The sequence below is a fragment of the Dipodomys merriami genome, unplaced genomic scaffold, assembly GCF_024711535.1.
Source record: "Dipodomys merriami isolate MVZ:Mamm:240054 unplaced genomic scaffold, mDipMer1.0.p SCAF_94, whole genome shotgun sequence".
NCBI lineage: Eukaryota > Metazoa > Chordata > Mammalia > Rodentia > Heteromyidae > Dipodomys > Dipodomys merriami.
This window is the reverse complement of record NW_027206557.1, coordinates 4,683,324-4,703,070: the sequence shown is the minus strand read 5'-3', so window position 1 is coordinate 4,703,070 and position 19,747 is coordinate 4,683,324. Positions and strand designations below refer to the sequence as shown.

General features: G+C 45.8%; 1 protein-coding gene across 2 annotated transcripts in view; it reads left to right on the top strand.

Annotated features, from left to right (window-relative positions):
- Positions 1–408: 408 nt before the first annotated feature.
- The window catches only part of Mindy4 (MINDY lysine 48 deubiquitinase 4), a 98,073-nt gene continuing 78,734 nt past the window's right edge, over positions 409–19,747 (top strand). For both annotated transcript variants that reach the window (XM_070014297.1, XM_070014296.1), the window contains exons 1-4: positions 409–688; positions 7,269–7,388; positions 12,513–12,739; positions 14,069–14,315. In XM_070014297.1, coding sequence (XP_069870398.1) covers positions 626–688; positions 7,269–7,388; positions 12,513–12,739; positions 14,069–14,315 — 657 coding nt within the window. In that variant the 5' untranslated portion in view covers positions 409–625. The remainder of the gene's footprint in view (positions 689–7,268; positions 7,389–12,512; positions 12,740–14,068; positions 14,316–19,747) is intronic.

The following is a 19,747-nucleotide window of genomic DNA, read 5'->3' as shown; positions in this document are numbered from 1 at the left end:
TGTGGCCTAAGGGACGGCCCGACTGCCACTCAGCTCCCCAAGGGCAAGGGCCTGAAGCAGGAGCAACGCCCACTAGCGTCAGTCCGCCCGCCAGCGGTAGGCTCCTCCCTCACCGTCCCGCCCCTATGGGGCGGAGCCATGTCCCTCCCCCACCGGGGCCCCGCCCTCCCCGGAAAGGGGCGGAGCCAGCTAGGCCGCCTGAGAGAGGCCCCTTCCTCTCTGTTCCCCGCAGGAGGCCCCTCCCTCAAGCTCCGGCCCGGGAAAGGGGCAAAGCCAGCCTTTCCCCGCCTCGCGGGAGGCCCCACCCTTCCTGCTCCTGGAAAGAGGAGGTCCCAGCCTCCCTGCCTGCGGGAGGTCTCTCACTCCAGCCCCGCCTAGGCCCTGGAAGGGGTCGGAGCCAGTGCATCTGCCTGAGATAGACCTCGCCCAGATCCGTAAAAGGGGCGGAGCCAGCGCGCCCCCCTGTGGGAGGCCCCTCCCTTCAGCCCCGCCTAGGCCGAGGATATGGGCGGGGCTATCGCCGGCGCCGCTGCTGCCGTTGTCACGGCAACGCGGCCATATTGAGCGCAACCGACTCAGAGGCCGGGGTCCCCGTCCAGCGTGGCTTGCAGACCGGCGGCACAGCATGGACGGCCTTTTCGTGGAGGAGGTAGCCGCCTCGCTGGTGAGGGAGTTCCTCAGCAGGAAGGTAAGGCCGACTGGGCCTCGCACCAGGGCCTCCGCGGAGGAGCAGCCTGGCCGCCGCTGGGGGCCGCAGGGCCTAATCCCTGGGGGAACTAAACCTTCCGGGGGCAACGTTTCCGATGGGACTCGTTTCTCGGATTCACTTCCGTTACGGCCCACACTTCCGATAGCCCGACGAGCCCAGCCTCTCGGGTCTCGGCTCCGGGCTAGATGCCCCGCTGGCGGGCGGGAATCCCGAGCGGCCTCCGCAGTTTGAGGGGCGGGGCCGGGGGGTTCCGGGCGGGCTCCTGGCGGGCTCCACAGGGCCAAGGGCGGAGTCGAGGGCTCCTCAGGGTGAGGGGCGGGGCCGGGGATTCCGGGCGGGCTCCGCGGGGCGAGGGCTTCGCCGGCCGGCGGGGTCACCCCCGACAGACCCACCGGAGTGCTTCCGGGGCGCCCCAAAGTTCTCCACGCACAAAGGGTTCAGGCTTTTAGCTCAGGGGATTCCCGCCAATGCATGGATTCTTGGAAGAGATTTTTGTACGTCTTGCCGTTGTCTTGTCCCAGGGGGTTTTGGAAGTGTTTGCAAGTGGAGGACCTGAGCCCTCACTTCAGGAAAAGGGGAGCGGGAACTGGGGTCGCCGGCATGGAGTTTGGGCTTTGCACCAAGTGACCGAGAGCTAAGGATACTGGCCGGTTCTGGGTGTCCTTGTGATACATTCAGCTGGGCCCAGGGCACGTGGACAACACGCACACATGCACTGCTTTGAATGGAGCAAAGAGTAAGGACTGAAGTTAACCTAGTGAAGGTTCAGATACTCGATGCTCGTTTTCAGTGAGCTCGCACACGTCACTCATGATTCTGACATAGACACAACGTGTACATTAGCATGCTATTCAGCTTTACACCTGCTTCCCCATCAAGCATCTCTTTTGGAAGTACTTTTGTGTGCTTACCGTAATTTATTTCATTTTAAGTTTGGTTACCAAGAAAACTCCCACTGAGAGCTTTCTTCTGCCTTTCTTTTCTGGAGCACAGATGAAATCCACGGGTGCATACAGTTTATCTTCCCACTCTTACTCTGGCTTCTCTCCTATGTTTTGCCCTATTCAGCCCTGATTCATCTTTAGTCATAGTTTTTCCAGACTTCCTTGCAGATGATTTCAGTAGTCTGTCTCATCAGTTGCCTTACTTAGGTTGGAGTTAGCAGATCTATCTGTCTCAGGACTGAAAAACTGACCTCTGAATTGTATCTATTCTTAGCTTAAATAAGATTAATTAGACCTTGCCAGAGAACCACGCAGACAATCCAGGTACAGAGAACAAAGAAATGTTTATTGCCGGGAAAAGGGGCCAGCAAGACTCCTTCTCACAAAGGAGGAATGAGAAGAATCCCGGCTATTGTCTAGGGTGGCCTGTATAACCTAGGGGGTTTAGGGGTGGTCTATATAATCTAGGGGGTTTAGGAGGGGCTAGAAGGGGCTAGGAGACAGAGACCCAAGTGTGGAAGTGTGGGCCTGGGGCTTCATCATGGCAGACTAGATTTATGGCTGCTGTCCAATAGTAGATAAGGGTCCTGCAATTGTCCAGACCTAAAGGTCACTCTAAGGGGCTCTTGTTGCCTTCTATGGTGGTAGCTGCCCCAGATAAGTGCCATCCCAAGGTAAAGGGGGTTGGAAGTTGGTTATTTACTGTCTTTACTATATGGGCCTGGTGTTGCCTAGGAAATGGGTATGCTAAGCTGTGGAGAAGGGAAGTAGTGGATTAAGCTATGGGAAGGGACTCATTTTGCTAACATCTATCCTTGGAGATTTTGTTTTTGTTTTTTTTTTTCCTCATAAAACTTATTTTTATTTTTAAAAAATTTTATTTATTTTTTTATTGTGAAAATACTGTACAGAGGGGTTACAATTACATGGGCAAGATAATGAGTACATTTCTTATCAAGCATTGTAGCCTCCTCCTTTGTTTCCCTCCTTGGAGATTTTGTAGCCACCTGACCTGTGCCTGAATGTCATTAAGGACTTGTCCCCAACCACTCAGAAAATCACAAGTGCTGTGACTGCTATTTTTTTATTATTATTATGATGATGAAAATACTGTACAGAGGAGTTACAATTACATGGGCAAGATAATGAGTACATTTCTTATCAAGCATTGTTGCCTCCTCCTTTGTTTCCCCTTCCTATCCCTTCCCATTCCCCCTCTTCCCCCCCACCAAAATTGTAAAGTTCATTTTTCTTTTCTTTTCTTTTTTTTTTTGGGTCTGGTCGTGGGGCCTGAACTCTGGGCCTGGGCGCTGTCCCTCAGCTCTTCAGCTCAAGGCTAGCACTCTACCACTTGAGCCACAGCGCCACTTCTGGCTTTTTTCTTTTTTCTTATGTGGTGCTGAGGAATCGAACCCAGGGCCTCGTGCATGCAAGGTAAGCACTCTACCACTGAGCCACTTTCCCAGCCCGTAAAGTTCATTTTTCGACATAAGGACTTGTACATCTCATTGTTGCAATGAGTCCACCTGTATCCCTATTTAAATGATTTGCTTTTGCCCTTCCCCTCCACAAATTATACCAACACCAAATACAGTGAAAACAGGGGTTATACTGTGGGGGAGGGACATACAAAGCAACAATCGCATGAAAGAAAAAAAAAACATTTGAATACTTATCTTGTGGTTCATTTCACCTAAAATCAACATATCTGACCTTTTCTGCTTGTCTCAGACATATACTATTTACTGCAAATAAGAGAAACCATGGGGCCTATGTTTCTTTGGGCCCGGCTTACTTCACTTAATATAATTTTTTCCAAGTCTTTCCATTTCCTAACAAATGGGGCAATGTCATTCTTTCTGATGGAAGCATAGAATTCCATTGTGTATATATACCAAATTTTCTTGATCCATTCATCTACTGAGAGGCATCTGAGTTGGTTCCATATTTTAGCTATGGTAAATAATGCTGCAATAAACATAGCTGTGCTGGTAGATTTAGTATGGTCTTGTTTGTGATCATTTGGGTAAATGCCCAAAAGTGGGATTGCTGGTTCATAGGAAGCTCCATGTGGAGTCTATTCTTATGGCCTCTGCTCTAGCAGAGACCCTATGTTCTTCACTTCACTTTGCACAGTCATAACCACAAGAATTCTCACCCTAGATACCTATTCACTTACCCAACTCTTTGTTGTTGTTGTTGTTTTTTGGTCCGTCGTGGGGCTTGAACTCTGGGCTTGGGTGCTGTCTCTCAGTTCTTCAGCTCAAGGCTAGCGCTCTACCACTTGAGCCACAATGCCACTTCCAGTTTTTTAAGTGGTTTATTGGAGATAAGAGTCACAGACTTTCGTGCCTGGACTGACTTTGAACTGTAATCCTCAGATCTCATCCTTCTGCGTAGCTAGGATTACAGGCATGAGCCACCGGTGCCTGGCTTCCAACTCTTTCTAACAGAGCTATACTTATACCTCTCCCTTTCATGAGACTAGGAGGCTAAGAAATTTGTCCAGACTATGTTACCCTTTTGCACAAAACCCTTAAATGGCTGGGTATAGTGGTGTATGCCGCAATCTCAGTGCTCTGGAAGCTGCGGCTAGAGAATCATGAGCCTGGGTTACATAGATCTGGTTACAGACATAGACACAGCATAGTCCTCTTTTCCTTTTCACCATCATTAGACTACAAGGCTTTTTGTGAGCCATCTGTCGGTTGGAACTCATCTTCCAGTTGGTCCACATTGCCTTGACCCTTTGCCTACATGTAGCTTCTTGAACTCAAGAGGACATCAATGATGGTCTTCTGGTGAATAGGATCCATGAATTGACTCATCTGGTGCCTCAGCCTCTTCGTGTGTGTGGTTCCACTCCCATTAACTTGTCCTCTATCTGATGTCTGTCACCCTGTCTTGTAGTCATACGTTGGGCTTGTCACCAGCAGCGTCTTTTCCATCAGACCAGCTCCAAGCACCCCACCTGTTGTCGTTTCTGGCTTATCCCCCTCTTTGCCCCTACACAAACTATTCTTCGGCTTGCTCTGCATCTTAAGTCCTGTGTTCCTGCCAACTTTATGTAGCCACCCTACCCCTGCCTTCCTGTAGTCCCTTCCACATGTAGAATCCCTCCCACTAATAGAATGTGTGCTCTATAGGAGCTCCACCATCCTGCTCTCTTTCCATCTTAGTCCTCTGATCTGCCTGCACCTGCACAGCTGGATGAGATCCATGTTGATGCATAGCTTTACATCTACCACCACTCCCCCTGTGGTGTTCTGGGGAAGGCTGTCTACCTGGTTATACCTCTCTAGTGCTGGATTAACATTCCTAATATTTTCTTTCAAACCCCAGAGCTCTTTCTCATAATTTCATGGAGAAAATAAGCAGCATCTTCCCTCGTGCTCCTGGGGATGGATCCCTGGACACCATAAACCCACTGTGGGTGCTTTCCCCATTGTTCAGGCCCTGAGGCACGGCCCATTACCATCCTCACAGCTTTTGCTGGACATATTTCTCCTCATCTAGTATTAGCACATATCGCATTCCTACAGTCAAAACATGTGCTAACATTATCTCAGACCCATACAGCCACTAGTCTTTTCCCTTTTGTAAGAAAACCTCATGGAAGAGCTGTGTGTACTCTCATTCTAACACTGTTCTCACTTTCTGAGACTTGTTTCAATCAGATTTTTTTTTCCCCTGCCCACAGAGACTGCTCTTGTCAAGGTCATCACTGACCTCTCATTTTTACTCCTTTTCCTTCTGATATAATGGTTGTGTTTGCCACAGTTGATTCCTCTTGTCTCCTCCGAGCTTTCTTTCCTTCTCTCAGGTGGACCTTTCTAGGGGTCCTTCCTAGTTACCCCTGCCTCCCCTGACCTGTGTATGCATCTCACCCAGTGCAATGAGTTCCAGTACCACCTGTGTGCTGACAATTCTCAAATGCCCATCTCTAAGTGACTTCGTTTTTTTATGTTTTGGTCCGGTCATGGGGCCTGAACTCTGGGCCTAGGCGCTGTCCCTCAGCTCTTCAGCTCAAGGCTAGCACTCTACCACTTGAGCCACAGCGCCACTTCTGGCTTTTTGCTTATGTGGTGCTAAGGAATCGAACCCTGGGCCTCAGGCATGCAAGGCAAGCCCTCTACCACTAAGCTACCTTCCCAGCCCCTCTAATTGACTTCTTGAGCTCAGATTCTTTCCTTCTATATCTGCAACATTTTTACTTGGATGTCTAGTAAACATTTCAATTATTAGCCTGTCTCTATTTGTCTAGAGATCCTCCCCTAATGATCCACAAATAGCTGCCTATGTAAAACAAGCCATGTCTCTAAGGTTTTGGATACTTGCTGGGTGAGTGTTCAGTTCAGTCTGACATCCCCTAGAGTGCATGCTGGCCCCATTGGTAAGGGCTAGTCTCTTGTACTTCTCCCATCCAGCCTGTCAGCTAGTCTGATGGCTTTACCATCTAGCATGTGGAGAATGAAGCCACTTCTTACTGCTTATGCCACAAATGCCGTGGTCTAGACCACCCTTCTTCAATGTGTATTGCTGTTGTCGTTTTCTACTTAGCCCCCTGCCTCCTCCATCTATTTCTACCTAGCATCCAAGCAATTAAAAAAAAAGGTTACCACATCCTTCACATTGTCTTGTGACCCTTTCCATTTCACAAAAGCCACCATGGCCTTTCCATGGCTCTGGAAGTTGTCCCTGGCTCTGAGGCTCTAGACATACTGGCTCTTGAGCCTCTTCATGTTCTCGCAGTTGTTCCTTGCTTGGAACACTGTTCCTCTACATGTCTGAATGGCTGCTCCCTATCACCTTTTATATCTCTTTTCGTTGTCACTACACCTTCTATAAAGTAGAAACCCTTCCCCACACCCTGTCCTGCCCCCCTCATCTGCTTACCCTAACATGTAGATGTTTTCATAGTGTATTAGACTATTGTCTTTCTCCCTCTAATGTATGCTATATGAGGGTTGATTTTGACCTGATCCTGACTTCCAGTAGCTTGAATAGTTCACTTGTGGTTCATTCTCTAAGATTCAGAGGCAGAAACTAGAAGACAGAAGTGACCACAAAATGACTTTCCATGATATTTGCATACTGAAACCCTTGGAGACCAGTGCCCCTCATCTCCCTATGGAGACCTTTGCCCCTCATCTCCCAATCTTCTTTCATGTTTTGTTTCCATACTGCAGACTTAGGGTCTCTTCCCCAACAGAGTACTAGCTCTTATTCCTGCTGCATTTGTACAACCAGAATAGAGCTGGCACATAGTTGGTTCAGGGCCAGTAGTTGAGTAGATAGAGATTAAGGGAGCTGTGTGGGACCTAGGACTGGCTGTCATGGGGGTCCTGCATTTTATTCCTTGTCTAAAGTGAGTTGACAGCCTTGGCTGACCTCACTAGGACACTGTAAGATCTGAATAATAGTTGCAAAAATGACATTGAGTATAAAGGTTATGTGAAAATGAAAAAAATCTGTTTGATCCTTGCATAACCTTGTAAGGAAGGCCAGAAGAGGCCGATTATAATGAATACCAGCAGACTTCGGTTTATACTGCGTCAGAGAATGGAAGGTTTTGATTTAAAATGGCAAACTGTGACTCAGACCTCTTCCCTCAGGGCTTAAAGAAGACGTGTGTGACCATGGACCAGGAACGCCCACGCTCTGACCTCAGCATAAACAGCAGACAGGACCTCCGTAAGGTTTTGCATCTCGAATTTCTATACAGGGAAAACAAGGTGTGTGCTTTAAGATGTGGTGTGAATAGTGCCACTAAGTTTGATCCTGCCAAAGCATTCAGGGCTCTGCCAGCTATGGCACAGGCTTGGGGGACTGCTGGCCAGCCCTGCCTGCAGAGAGAGAAGCAGACTGTGGTGTTAGTTGTCTTTATGTTTGCTTTGAGCCCAGCCTCTGATAGTCGTCCCTTGTGCTCCTTCCCACAACAAGGGTATTTTAATAAGAATATAGCATGCACTTATACTGCAAATTTTCATCCCCTGATGCATATGCCCTCCTATCCTTGGTCTGAGTGATGGCTCGGTCTTAAGGGTTTGGTGACATAATTCAGAGAAGCAGGAGCTGAGAAAGCAGATGGACTGCACTTCCTCTACTGGAGGGCCTCTCTGACCTGCCCCACTCTGACTGCTTTGGTGAGCCTGTAGCACTCTCATTTGTCACAAGAGCCCAAGAGTATTTCTGTGGTTGCTCAGTGTCTGCCTCCCCCATGGCCTTGGATGTAGCAGAAGGCAGAGATTCTCTTTTTTCATTCTTATGCCCCCATATTTAACACATTGTCTGGTGATATAGTGAGAAGCCAATAAATATTTGTAGAATGAATTAATGATTGGCAGGTGAGTGAGTACATGAATGTACCTACAATTCTGACTTGATTGTCCTTTCTGGTTGGAAGATAGAGCCTTCGTTGGATTAAAAAATAAGTTCTCCAGCAAAGCCTGCCTAGGGATGGGTATATTGTCAGAGCCAGGAAAAAACTGGCAATTGATCATATAGTTCTGCATCTACTGTAAGTTAGCAAGCAAGGCACTGCAATGATATCCCAGGTGGAAATCCAGTATGCAAAGTAGGACACCATGCTGTTAGAAGTGGGGGGGAGAGGTCCTGCCTTGGCCTTCTGGGTTGGACCCTTAGGGCTCAGGGGAATAGCTTTGAAGCTACTGTATGGGGAGTGTGGGGGGGGGGTGGAGAGAAAAGTGGCTGTCCTAGCCCTCATAGCCAGAGGTTCTGATCCCAGTTCTATCACTGTAGTGGTGGTCAGGCTTATTATTTTTAAAGTCATAATTTTATTGTCAAAAGAAGTCTTGACAGATTGGACTGGTAGGGGGTAAGGTCTTCGCTGTTTTCTTTTTAATTTTTAAATTGTTATTATGAAGATGATGTAGGAGGAGTTACAGTTATGTAAGTCAGGTAAAGAGTACATTTCTTTTTGGACAATGTCATCCCTACCCTTGCTCTCTCTCAATTTTTCCCTCCCATCTCTACCCACAATTTGTATAGTTCATTTTCGACATAGTGTGTAGTGCGTATCATTGCTGCATTTGTTTACTTTTTGTCCCACCATTTCTGCGACCCCTTACCTTCCAAAGACAGACAAATGAACAAATAAGACAAAAAGAAAACAAAAACAAGGAAAAAAAAACCTCGTTTCCATTTCTTAAAGCTCCTTTCAATAGATTGCTATTTTTTTCTGATCAGAGGCACATAGGCATTGTGCCAAAGCTATTGTTATACATGCAGAGGAACCTTTGTTCACTTGCAGATCTCTAAGTATATATCAGGGAGGACCTGAATCCCACCATGAATGAAGTGGGATTTCAAACAGCTGTGTAAATGTTAGACATTCTTGTGCTCCCCTCTGAAGACATAGAGGCTGTAGTAGTTGTGCCAGAGGGTTCGTGGAGCTATCACATATGAGAACCTTCCTCTGGGGCTGGGCTGACATCCTTGTCCTCTGGATGCACTCCTGTGTGCCACCCTGGAAGAGGAAGACTGCAGGTTTAGCAGCAGCTAGTCTGCCCCCTCTAGGGGCTCAGTTCTGAGGCAGAAGAGGGGCGGGCTGCTCATTTTAGGAAGATTTTATGTAGGAATGAGACTATTTGGGTACATTGGAATATAAACTATACATTTGCCTAATTTTCAGAAGTTTCTTTGCCATTCATGTTATTTTTATGTCCTCCCTGTGGTTTCCCTAAGTAGCCATTCTCTTAAGAAACACAAGATACTTCCACTAGATTTAATAAATGCTTTGATTACTTGATTGTAGTTGCAGTAAATTAGCTCTGATACAATGAATTGGAGCCTATATTTTACAGAAAAATGTGCTTATTAGTTTTATCTATCTTATGATAATTTTGACATCCGTTCAGCCCAACACTATCATGATTCTAGGAAAACTTTGTAATTTATGGTTAATGTTTCCAGTAACTTGTTTTCCCTTACAGGTATACAGTAGATTAAAATGCCTATATAATTTCCTTATAGGTATACAGTAGGTTAAAATGCCTAGCTGAAAATTGAGGTTTTGAAAAATGTCTAGACTCCTATGAAAGCTATCTATGTCTCTTTATGTCAAATGATGTGAAATCCTGAGTTACACTCCTGACAATTGGGGTCCCAATTCTGTCTTATTGAGAGAAAAATTAAGAAGGTAGAAATAAATGACATCTTTCCCTTAACTCTCTTCAGTCTAAGCTTTGTTTAGACTTAGGCAAAAATTTTTCTTGGTCTTGTACTAAACAACAACAAGAACACCTTCTGATTTTAACTGTCTGACACAATTGTTGAATTTGGTACTCCTCCACTGTCTTTTGGGTCTTGCTCAGATTGTTCTGCAGCCCAGAGCTGAGGAATAACAATGGCAGGTATGGCAAGGCCAGGTCTTCACTAAGTTCTTGTCAGACATTGTGGTTCTGCGGCAACATCACCACATGGCACATGTCCGGCCACAGCTCATCAGGGCCTCATTGTTCCCAGGCAAATGGGTTAAGAACTGTAGGTTTTTAAAGAGGCTGCTGTGTAAGAACCATACCATACACGTGGTATTCAGGTAAGGTGCAGGTTTATTCATTGTTCCAGCTGGCACTAGGCCAGATTGGCACTCTACTTGGCTGGGAAAGAGCATCTGACCTCTGGCCATGCCTTAACTAGTGTAAGGGGGGGAAGGTATGGCCAGGTATAAGGAGTTGGTACCAGCTATGAGAAAGGTGTGGCCACATGAAATCCAGATGTGACCTCAGCGCTTGTGAATGTGACCGATTCCAGGTATGCCAGTAGCCTAGATAATGCAGGTATTGGGTGGAGACTTGGCTGCGAGGAGGGTGGAGTCCGCTCGCCATCTAGGAGTGGACCTTACAAGAACTGACACTGACATGGCCAGGAGCCCAAAGTCAGCCTATGGATTGTCACTTGCATAGCTATGTCTGTTCAAATTACTTGGGATTTTAGGAGAAATCTAGGCTCTGATTCTTGCTGTTCTGGCTGAGTCCGTGTCCTTTGGAGTTTTAAAAACTTCTGAAGAGAACAGCACAGGAAAGGTTAGAGAATGTGGGTATCATTTAGTCCTGCTACTGAAGAATTTCATTTGTTTTTTAAAAATTAAGGTGGGAGTATAAACTGAGGTAGGTCTGACCACCTGTCCATGCTTTCCATACTAACCTTCTGATCCAGGTGTCTCTAATTGCTAGGGTTAAAAATTAAATGTAGAGCTTACTGAATAAGAAAATATGTGCCGCGGACCGGGTTCTGTCGGGACGACGGAGGATACCTAGGGGAGGAACCTGGAATAGGATGGGGAGATGGCAAACAGACAACTCACACACATTAGGAGTGGATGCTGAGTGCTGAGTGCGATTTAATGCAGAGGATAGCAAACTTTTATAACAGAAGTCTCCATGAGAAAGGGCAAAAGGTTACACAATCTTGCTGCATGGCTTCTTTCTTGGGTGGTCACCAGCTGGTCGCCTGATAGGCATTTGTCTCTGGCTTATCTCTAAGGAATACAATGGGTTTGGGTTTCGATGTTTGTCACCAATTAACCATTACCTATTTTTATAGAGGCCTTAACTTTCCCATAAGATCTTTCCTGTCTCTTCTTTAATAGTAAACTTTAAGGAGACCTAGCAATTCTCTTAGTAAATAGCAGGAAATTCTCTCTCCTAAATAATTATCTCAGCAATTGCCATACATTCTTTCTGTTTTAGCTGAGCCTATAGCTTCTTGTAAATCCCTTACAAATAATTCCTTCTGCTGAAGTGACTTTGTGAAACCGCCAATACTTTTATATTTACTTATAACTTGTCTACTAGCCTTCATAAGAGGGGTTTCAGGTTAGCACTTAACTATGGTGAGTTAGTCATATTTTTAAGACACTCATCAGATATTGCACTCGTCAACACTCTTAAGAAAGAGCTTTGAATAAGGGAACGTTGACAATGAGCAAGTACATAAAGCAGTAGAAGCAGTAAAGGATTAACAGGCACTCTTATGAGGGAAAGAAAGACAGAAACACATCTTTCCCAGGGGTTTGCCAGCCTTTCCAGGAGTAGGCCTCTTAGAAGCCCTATTCTCCGAGGTAGACTTCGGTGAAGTCCCAAAACTTGGAGATAGGTTTCTGTAAAGCCCCATTCTCTGAGGTAGACTTCGGTGAAGTCCCAAAACTCAGAGATAGGTCTCTGAAGCCCCTATCATGGTCTGATAGATGGTTTCCCATGCTAAGCAGACTCTACTGGAGTCAGCATGGCAAATATGCAGGTCCCAAGAGCTTATGAATCTGTAGTTGATTCGGGTTTATATTGATTGAAGTTTCATTCTTTTGTATTTTTGGTCAGTCATGGAGCTTGAACTCAGGGCTGGGTTCTGTCCCTGAGCTCTTTTGCTCAAAGCTAATACTTTACCCCTTTGAGCCATAGCTCCGCTTCTGGTTTTGGGGTGGTTAATTGGAGATAAGAGTGTCATGGACTTTTCTGCCTGGGCTGGCTTTGAATTGTTATCCACAGATCTCAGCCTCCTGAATATCTAGGATTACAGTCAATAGCATCTGTCTTATAAAGTTATTCTTGAGGGTTGGGGGGAAAGTAGATGAGATTTGCTCTGGCATTCCTCTGTTCTCATAGTTTCCTATAATTGTTGAGTTTTGTGACTAGTGCATTGATTGATAGATCTTCTAGGGTTTTGTCTTTATTGCTACCCAACACAGTGCCTGGCATATATACAAACCAGTATGTGTTTGGTGAAAACACGGAAATGTGAAAACATGAGTGAGAAGTTAGGCAGTTTATGTCAAAGAACTTTTCACCCTCCCCCTGACTCATATAATTAATGATTTTTTTTCCTTTTCTCAATAATAGGCAAAGGAAAATCCTCTAAAAACAAGCCTTGAACTCATAACCAGATACTTTCTGGATCGCTCAGATAGCAATCCAACTCAAGAAACTCAAATTCCTGCACTCGCAGTTCCAAAGAAGAACAACAGATTGCCACTAAGATGCTCAGAGAGCACGCTTGTAAACATATATGACCTGGAGGATGAAGACATAGGATGGAGAATGTCACATTCAGAAGCAAGCAAAGCCAGGTGTCAGCTCTTCCCATTTTAATTTGGGGTCAGCTTCCTGTTGATGCTATGATAAAGCACTGTACACCTTGTGGACCTGTCAGGGAGCACGTTCCAGAGGAGCACAACCATCAGCACATACAAAGGCTTCATGGCTTACAATGGATGACATCTTAACAAACCTATCAGCTATTTTTCCCTAATGGCACTAGACAGACAACCTCTCCCTCCTCCTGCCCTGATGGCAAGGGTCTTGGTTTACCCCATTGTCCCCCCTGCACCGCTTCTGTGGGTATTGTCCTGGTCCCCAGGCCTCTAGTTAATTTGACGTGAGACTCTGAGCTTGGTACAACACAAATCAGGTCAGGCTGGCCCTTGCTGAAAGGGCAGCAGACAGTTCCTGCTGCTTTTAGGAGAAAACATGAATTCCCAAGGATAACTTACAAAACCTTGTCTGTTACAATCCCTCATTGCTCACTCAAGCACATTTGCTTTATAGTCTATGTGCAGGCCTGGGGCACTCCTGGGGTTCTGTGCCTACTCAGTTTCTTGATTCAAGAAAGCCTTGGCTAGAGAACCTTCTGGATGTTCTTAGGCTGGCATGAGCATTTTTCTCTACATAATCTGTCCCAATCACAGTAAATGAGACCGCTGCCCTTCTGTGTGCCTTGGGGCTTGATAGGCAGTGTAGTGGAGAGGTATCAGTACTCAGGTATGCTAGAGGCCAGGGGTAGCCCACAGCCACACTGATCTGCCAGTCAGAGGAGTGATGACTTCTGAGCTATCCCCAGTGGGTTCCTTTCTACTAATTTCTCTTGCTTTGTCTCCTGGGCTCAGTCTTTTGCCCTCTCTCTCTTTAATATTCTTCTCACACATTGTCTTCTCTCCCTTTCCCATGTGCTACCTCTCTCTTTTCTCTCTCCCCTCTCTTTCCCATGTGCTTTTCTTCTCTCTCCCCTCTCCTCTCTTCTCTCCCCTTTCTCTTTCTCTCTCTGCTGTGAAAAGCTGGGGAATACCAAGCTTGCTATAAGTTTTCTCCACTGCTGTCAGTGGTGTGTTTTCCATGGTCACTCGGGTGGGAGACCAAGGATGCTTTTAAGTCCCAAGGCACTGAAGGATGCTAGCATGGCCATTGTCTTATTTTATTTGCTGGTCTTATTTCCTAGGCTGGACTTACTCTGAGACCAAAGTATTTTCTATTTTTTACCTTTTGTAGAGCACTAACTAGTTAGGAACCGTTATTTAGTTATGAATCGGCCTACTGTGAATGACAGTTAAATGTGGAGTTTGCTATCATTGTTGCTGATTGAGTCAGTGGACTGACTATCTAACAGAAACATTCCTTTGCAGACATGACAGTCATGATGGGGATGTGCTCAGTAATTCTGTGTCATGCAAAAGGCCCATACACAGAGAGAATCCCACGTCCACAGGCCCAGGTGGAAGCCCCTCCTTGACTTCTATGTGGGAGAAGATGGTCCAGCTTCCTTCACCAGAGCCTGCCATGGATGGGAAGAGGCCAGGGGAGAAGTCCAGGCCGAAGGCTGGCCTGATTGTCCGAGGCATGATGGCTGGGCCCATGGCCAACTCCCCACAGGTGGGCTGCTGCTTCTGCTGTCTTTAGACTGGGCTTGGGGGACCACTTGTATTTGTAGGAGCCTCACAGCCCCCAAGTGGGGAATCTGGGTGGGGGTAGAGAGAATGCATGCTTCTATTTCCCTGGATCTGCCAGCAGTGACCCCATAGGTCCTTAGGCAAACCTCATCTCTTTATCTCTTCCCTGCCCTTAGTTTACCCATCTTGTCAGTGAAGTGAATGCTGTGATTTTGAATGAAGCACCCATTTTCACCTGTCTCTCTATAGTTGAAGAGTGGAGGACTTGTCTATCTAGAGGACATTTTTCTTTAAGCCATACCATTTAAAAAGGGAGCAGAAGCTGGTGGCTGACACCTGTAATCCTAGGTACTCAGAAGAGGTCTGAGATCTGAGGATTATAGTTCAAACTAGCCCAGGCAGGAAAAGTCCCAGACTCTTACCTCCAATTAATAACAAAAATCTAGAAGTGGAGCTGTGGCTCAAGTAGTAGAGCCACAGTAGTGCCCAGGCCTTGAGTTCAGGCCTGAGGATCAGTGCCCACGTGTGCGCGCATGTGCACGCACAGACACACATGTGCACACACACACATGTGCACACACACACACACACACACACGAACAAAAATCCTGTCCTTTGAGTTTCATGGGCTTACTTTTGTTTTTTCTCTTTCAAAAAATATTCCAAAAATTTTACATCATTATTTTTTATGGCCTCCTTTGGGGAAGGGCCATAGTTTGGTCTCATTAGGTGGGGACTTTACTGAGTAAGGATGTGAGTGTGAAAGGAGTTCACAAAAGAATGAGCAGAGAAGCAGAGCAGAACTAGCACCAGTCATTCTGGGAGTGTAAGCAGAGCTGTGGCAGTTGTCTGTTTCATCTCCCTCACACTCATCTAGCTGCATGTTTGAATGTGAATATTTATGGCAGCACTGTTCTCCTGAATCACATAGGCCCTTTCCCTATCCCTGCCTGATCCTGTGGAATCTTCTTCTGACTCATGTAGACCCTTTCCCCGCCTTTGCCTGATCCTGTGGGAACTTCTCCTGATTTACATAGGCCTTCTTCCTGTCTCTGATCAATCCTGTGGGGGTTTCTGATTCACATTCACCCTCTCCCTATTTCTGCCTGATCCTTGGGATCGTCTCCTGATTCATATAGGCCCTCTCCCTGTTTTTTCCCATCCTGTGGGTCTTCCCTTGCCCCTGCCTGAACCTGTGGGACCTTCTTCTGATTCATATGGGTCCTCTCCCTGCCTCTGCCTGATCCTGTGGGATATTCTGATTTGTATAGACCCTCTCCTTGCCTCTGCCTGATCCTGTGGGGTCTTCTCCTGATTCACATAGGCCTTCTCCCTGCCCCTGCCTAATCCTGTGGGATCTGGGCTTAGAGTTCTCATTTCTCTTGGCTGTTGTCTCTTTTTGTGAGGCAGTTATGTGAGGTCCTTTCTGGCCTGGGTGGGGGACAGATGAAGGGTAGGAGAGTTTGCCTCCCCTGTGGTTCAGGCCACACTGTGGTGCCACGTCTTACCTTAGGTGTCTTGTTGAAGAAGGGCATCACACACTGGACAAAGTCCACAGGAAATAGGCTGGGAAGATGAAGTGTCTGGAGAAAATTCTAAGCTTTGAGATGTTTAATCTTGTACAGAGAAGTCTTAGGGGTAGAATGTAAGAGCTTTTTCACACATAGAGGTAGGGAATGTCCCAGTCCCAGGATGGCAAATGTGTGGCTTTCAGACTGCCCCTCTGTGATGCTGCGCTTGTGAAAGACATTACTAGTGGATCTCAGTACACTTTTTTCTTATGAAGACTTGGTATGACTTTAGAATATCCCAGGCACTTGATTAATGAGGGCATGTGAGCAAAATTCTTGTCATTGAGGGTTGAATCCGTGAGCTCCTGAGAGTGAGGACCCATTAATGTCATAGGGAGCACACAATTCGAACTGCTGGCCTTTGCTAGACTGAGAGATGTGGGACTGCCTTTTAGACTCCTGAAAGCCCTCTGGCCTCGTGCTGGCAGAAGCTGCCTGTGGCTCTGTGCTCCCTTGCTTCTGGAGCAGGCTAGGAGTAGGGTAGAGTCATATGCTAATAGAAGCTTGATGTCCCTTGCTAATCTGCCTGTGGCTATTGGCCCCTTCATGCTGGAGCAGGCTGGGAGTAGGGTAGGGTCATGTGCTAAGTGATGTCCCATCACTGCTTGTCTGGGTGAGAATTCAGACTGTATCAGTAACTTTTAGATGCTTTAGTCTCAGGATCTCTTTATTTGTCCTAAATAAAGAGACCCCAGAAACTGGTGTTGTGTGGGTTGGATGATGACATTTGCTATTAGAAATTAAAAGACTAAGATAAGAAGATATTTACCTACTAAATTATTCAAAATATAAATTACTTCATTTAAAAGTAACAAAAGTTTAATGGGGAAAACTATTTTTCAAAACAGGGCTGGGAGGTGGCTCAGTGGTAGAGCGCTTGCCTTGCATGCTTGAGGCCCTGGGTTCGATTCCTCAGCACCACATAAGCATAAAAAAAGTGGTGCTGTGGCTCAAGTGGTAGAGCGCTAGCCTTGAGCTGAAGAGCTGAGGGACAGTGCCCAGGCCCAGAGTGCAGGCCCCATGACCGGACCCAAAAACAAAAACAAAAAACTATTTTTCAAAACAAAAAAATGAGATGATCAGTAACACTGTTTTGCATATTAAAAATCTCTTTAATGTCTGGACTTGTTTTTGCTGCTGCAAAAATGAGTTTGTTGCATTATGGTGTTTTAGTTGAAGAAAATTTGTCCAAAAATAAAGGAAAAAATACTCTAGTTTTTTCAGAAAATTGGGGTTATTCACTTTTGATAATACCCCCAAATTAGACAAATTGTAGTTTTTTTTTGACTTTCCTTTCCCTTTTAGGTTTTATTTTTGTGCCTGTCCTGGAGCTTGAATTCAGGGCTGGGTGCTGTCTTTGGGCTTTTTTGCTCAAGGCTAGCACTCTACTTAGTCATAGCTGTACTTCTGGCTTTTTGGTAGTTAATTGGAGATAAAAGTGTCATAGGCTTTCCTGTCTGGGCTGGCTTTGAACCATGATCTTCAGATCTCAGGCTCCTGAGTAGATTACAGGTATGGCTCACTAGTACCTGACTTTTATTTTTATTTTAGTATATATTAGTTGTACAAGGGAAGTTTCATTGTGATATCTTCACATGTGTAAATAATATATTCCAATTGATATTACCCTCTCTGTTACTCCCTCTTCCTAAAACTATTTCAGCAGATTTCATTGTTCTTTTTTCATTCATACAAATAAACTAGACAAATTATAGTTTCTTAATTTTTTTTCCTGGTCCTGGAGCTTTTTTGCCCCAGGCTAGCATTCTGCTACTTGAGCCACAGCTATACTTCTGACTTTCAGATGGTTAATTGGATGTAAGAGTCTTAGAAACTTTCCTGCCCAAGTTGGCTTCAAACTGTGATACTCAAAGCTCAGTAGAAACTTAAGCCATGTGAATCAGCTTTTTGTAATACATCAGTTTCCATTGGTCCACTTGCCCTTGAAGCCTTTATCCTGGCATGATTTCCTAATACGTTGCCTTGGTCATTTGGATAATGTTGGTTACTGAGTTGTGTGGATTGTCCAGATATGGATACATTTCACTGTATCTATATCACGTTTGTTGGTGTCACCACCCAGCATCTCAGAAAAGTCTTTAAGTACTTTAAAGCCAACATTGGCAGATAGGTTTTTCCAAGATTCTGATTTTTGCTCAACAGTTTGTGTCTTAACACTGACAACAGTATACCATGTGTTTCCCTTGGTGTGACAAGTGCAATTTATTTTCATGAAATGCCTGCCCCATACCCCTGTCAATCTTGGAGGTTCATCTCTGGGTAGTTGAGTGAAAATAGCAGCAGCTGCAGTTACTGTGCAGACAGTTGCAGAAGTTCTGACTGTAGTCCTTTATATTTAGCAGACCATTACAGAAGAGATTGTTGTAGCTCTGACCAGACTGAATGAGGTTCATTAGCATTCATGCTTAAGTATGGATTTTCTCAAGTGAAATTAGCATTTTATTTATTCCCTTTTATTGCCAGTGCATGGGGCTGAGGAATACCTAGAACCCACATGACATTTGGTACTGCCACCCTGATTTTTGATGCAGGCCAGCATTTTCCCACTGTTTTGTATATGCAGGCAACATCATGGAGGCAAAGAGGTTCTGTTATTACTGTCTGAATAAGTTTTCTATTGCCATAACCATAACCAAATGCCTGACTCTGGATAAAAGGGAAGAGGTTTTTGTTTTTGTTTTTGGCTAGTCCTGGGGCTTGAACTCAGGGCCTGGGCTCTGTCCCTGAGCTTTTTTGCCAAAGGCTAGCACTGTACCACTTGAGCCACAGTGCCACTTCTGGCATTTTCTGTGTATGTGGTACTGAGGAATTGAACCTTCATGCATGCTAGGCAAGCACTCTACCACTAAGCCTTATTTTAACCCAGCCAAAAGGTCTGTCTGTCTGTCTGTCTTTCTTTCTTGTCGGTCGTGGGGCTTGAACTCTGGGCTTGGGTGCTGTCCTTGTGCTCTTCAGCTCAAGGCGAACACTCTACCCCTTGAGCCACAGCACTACTTCTGGTTTTCTAGTGGTTTATTGGAGATAAGAGTCATATGGACTTTCCTGCCTGGGCTGGCTTTGAACTGTGATCCTCAGATCTCAGCCTATCCTAGCTATGCAGGATTACAGGCATAAGCCACTGGTGCCCTGCTCTCTTTCTCCCTCCCACACTCCCTCCCTCTCTCTCTCTCTCCCTCCCTCCCTCCCTCCCTTCCTTTCTCTCTCTCTCTTTTTCTCTTTCTTTCTTTTTGCTTCTTCACATTTAAAGATTGAGAGGCCATGCTTGAATGGCCCATCTGCTTGGCTTCTATGAGGGGCTTCTGGTTGCCTTGTAGCCTGCTGGATGGCATCACAACAAGAGAACTTGTGAACGAGAAGGGCATGTATGTGGATCAGGAATTCAGGTTTCCTTGTATAAAAATTCTTTCTTGCAATAATGAATCTAGACCTGTACCACTTCTTTCTGCAGTTGTGCCTATGGACCTATCTTCCTTGTGCTGGGCTTTACTCAGCACCTGCACACTGGGAACCAGGCCTTGGGGGATGCAATGACTGCTGAGCGCCAGTGACTCACTCCTGTAATCCTAGCTACTCAGGAGGTTGAGATCTGAGGATCACGGTTCAAAGCCAGCCCTGGGCAGGAAACCCCTTGAGATTCTTATCTCCAATAAACCACTAGAAAACCGGAAGTGGTGCTGTAGCTCAAGCGGTAGAGCGCTCACCTTGAGCTGAAGAGTGCAGGGACAGCACCCAGGCTCAGAGTTCAAGCCCCACGACCAACAAAAAAAAATAAAATTAAATTAAAAAAAGCAATGACTGTAGTAACAATGACAACAAAAATAGC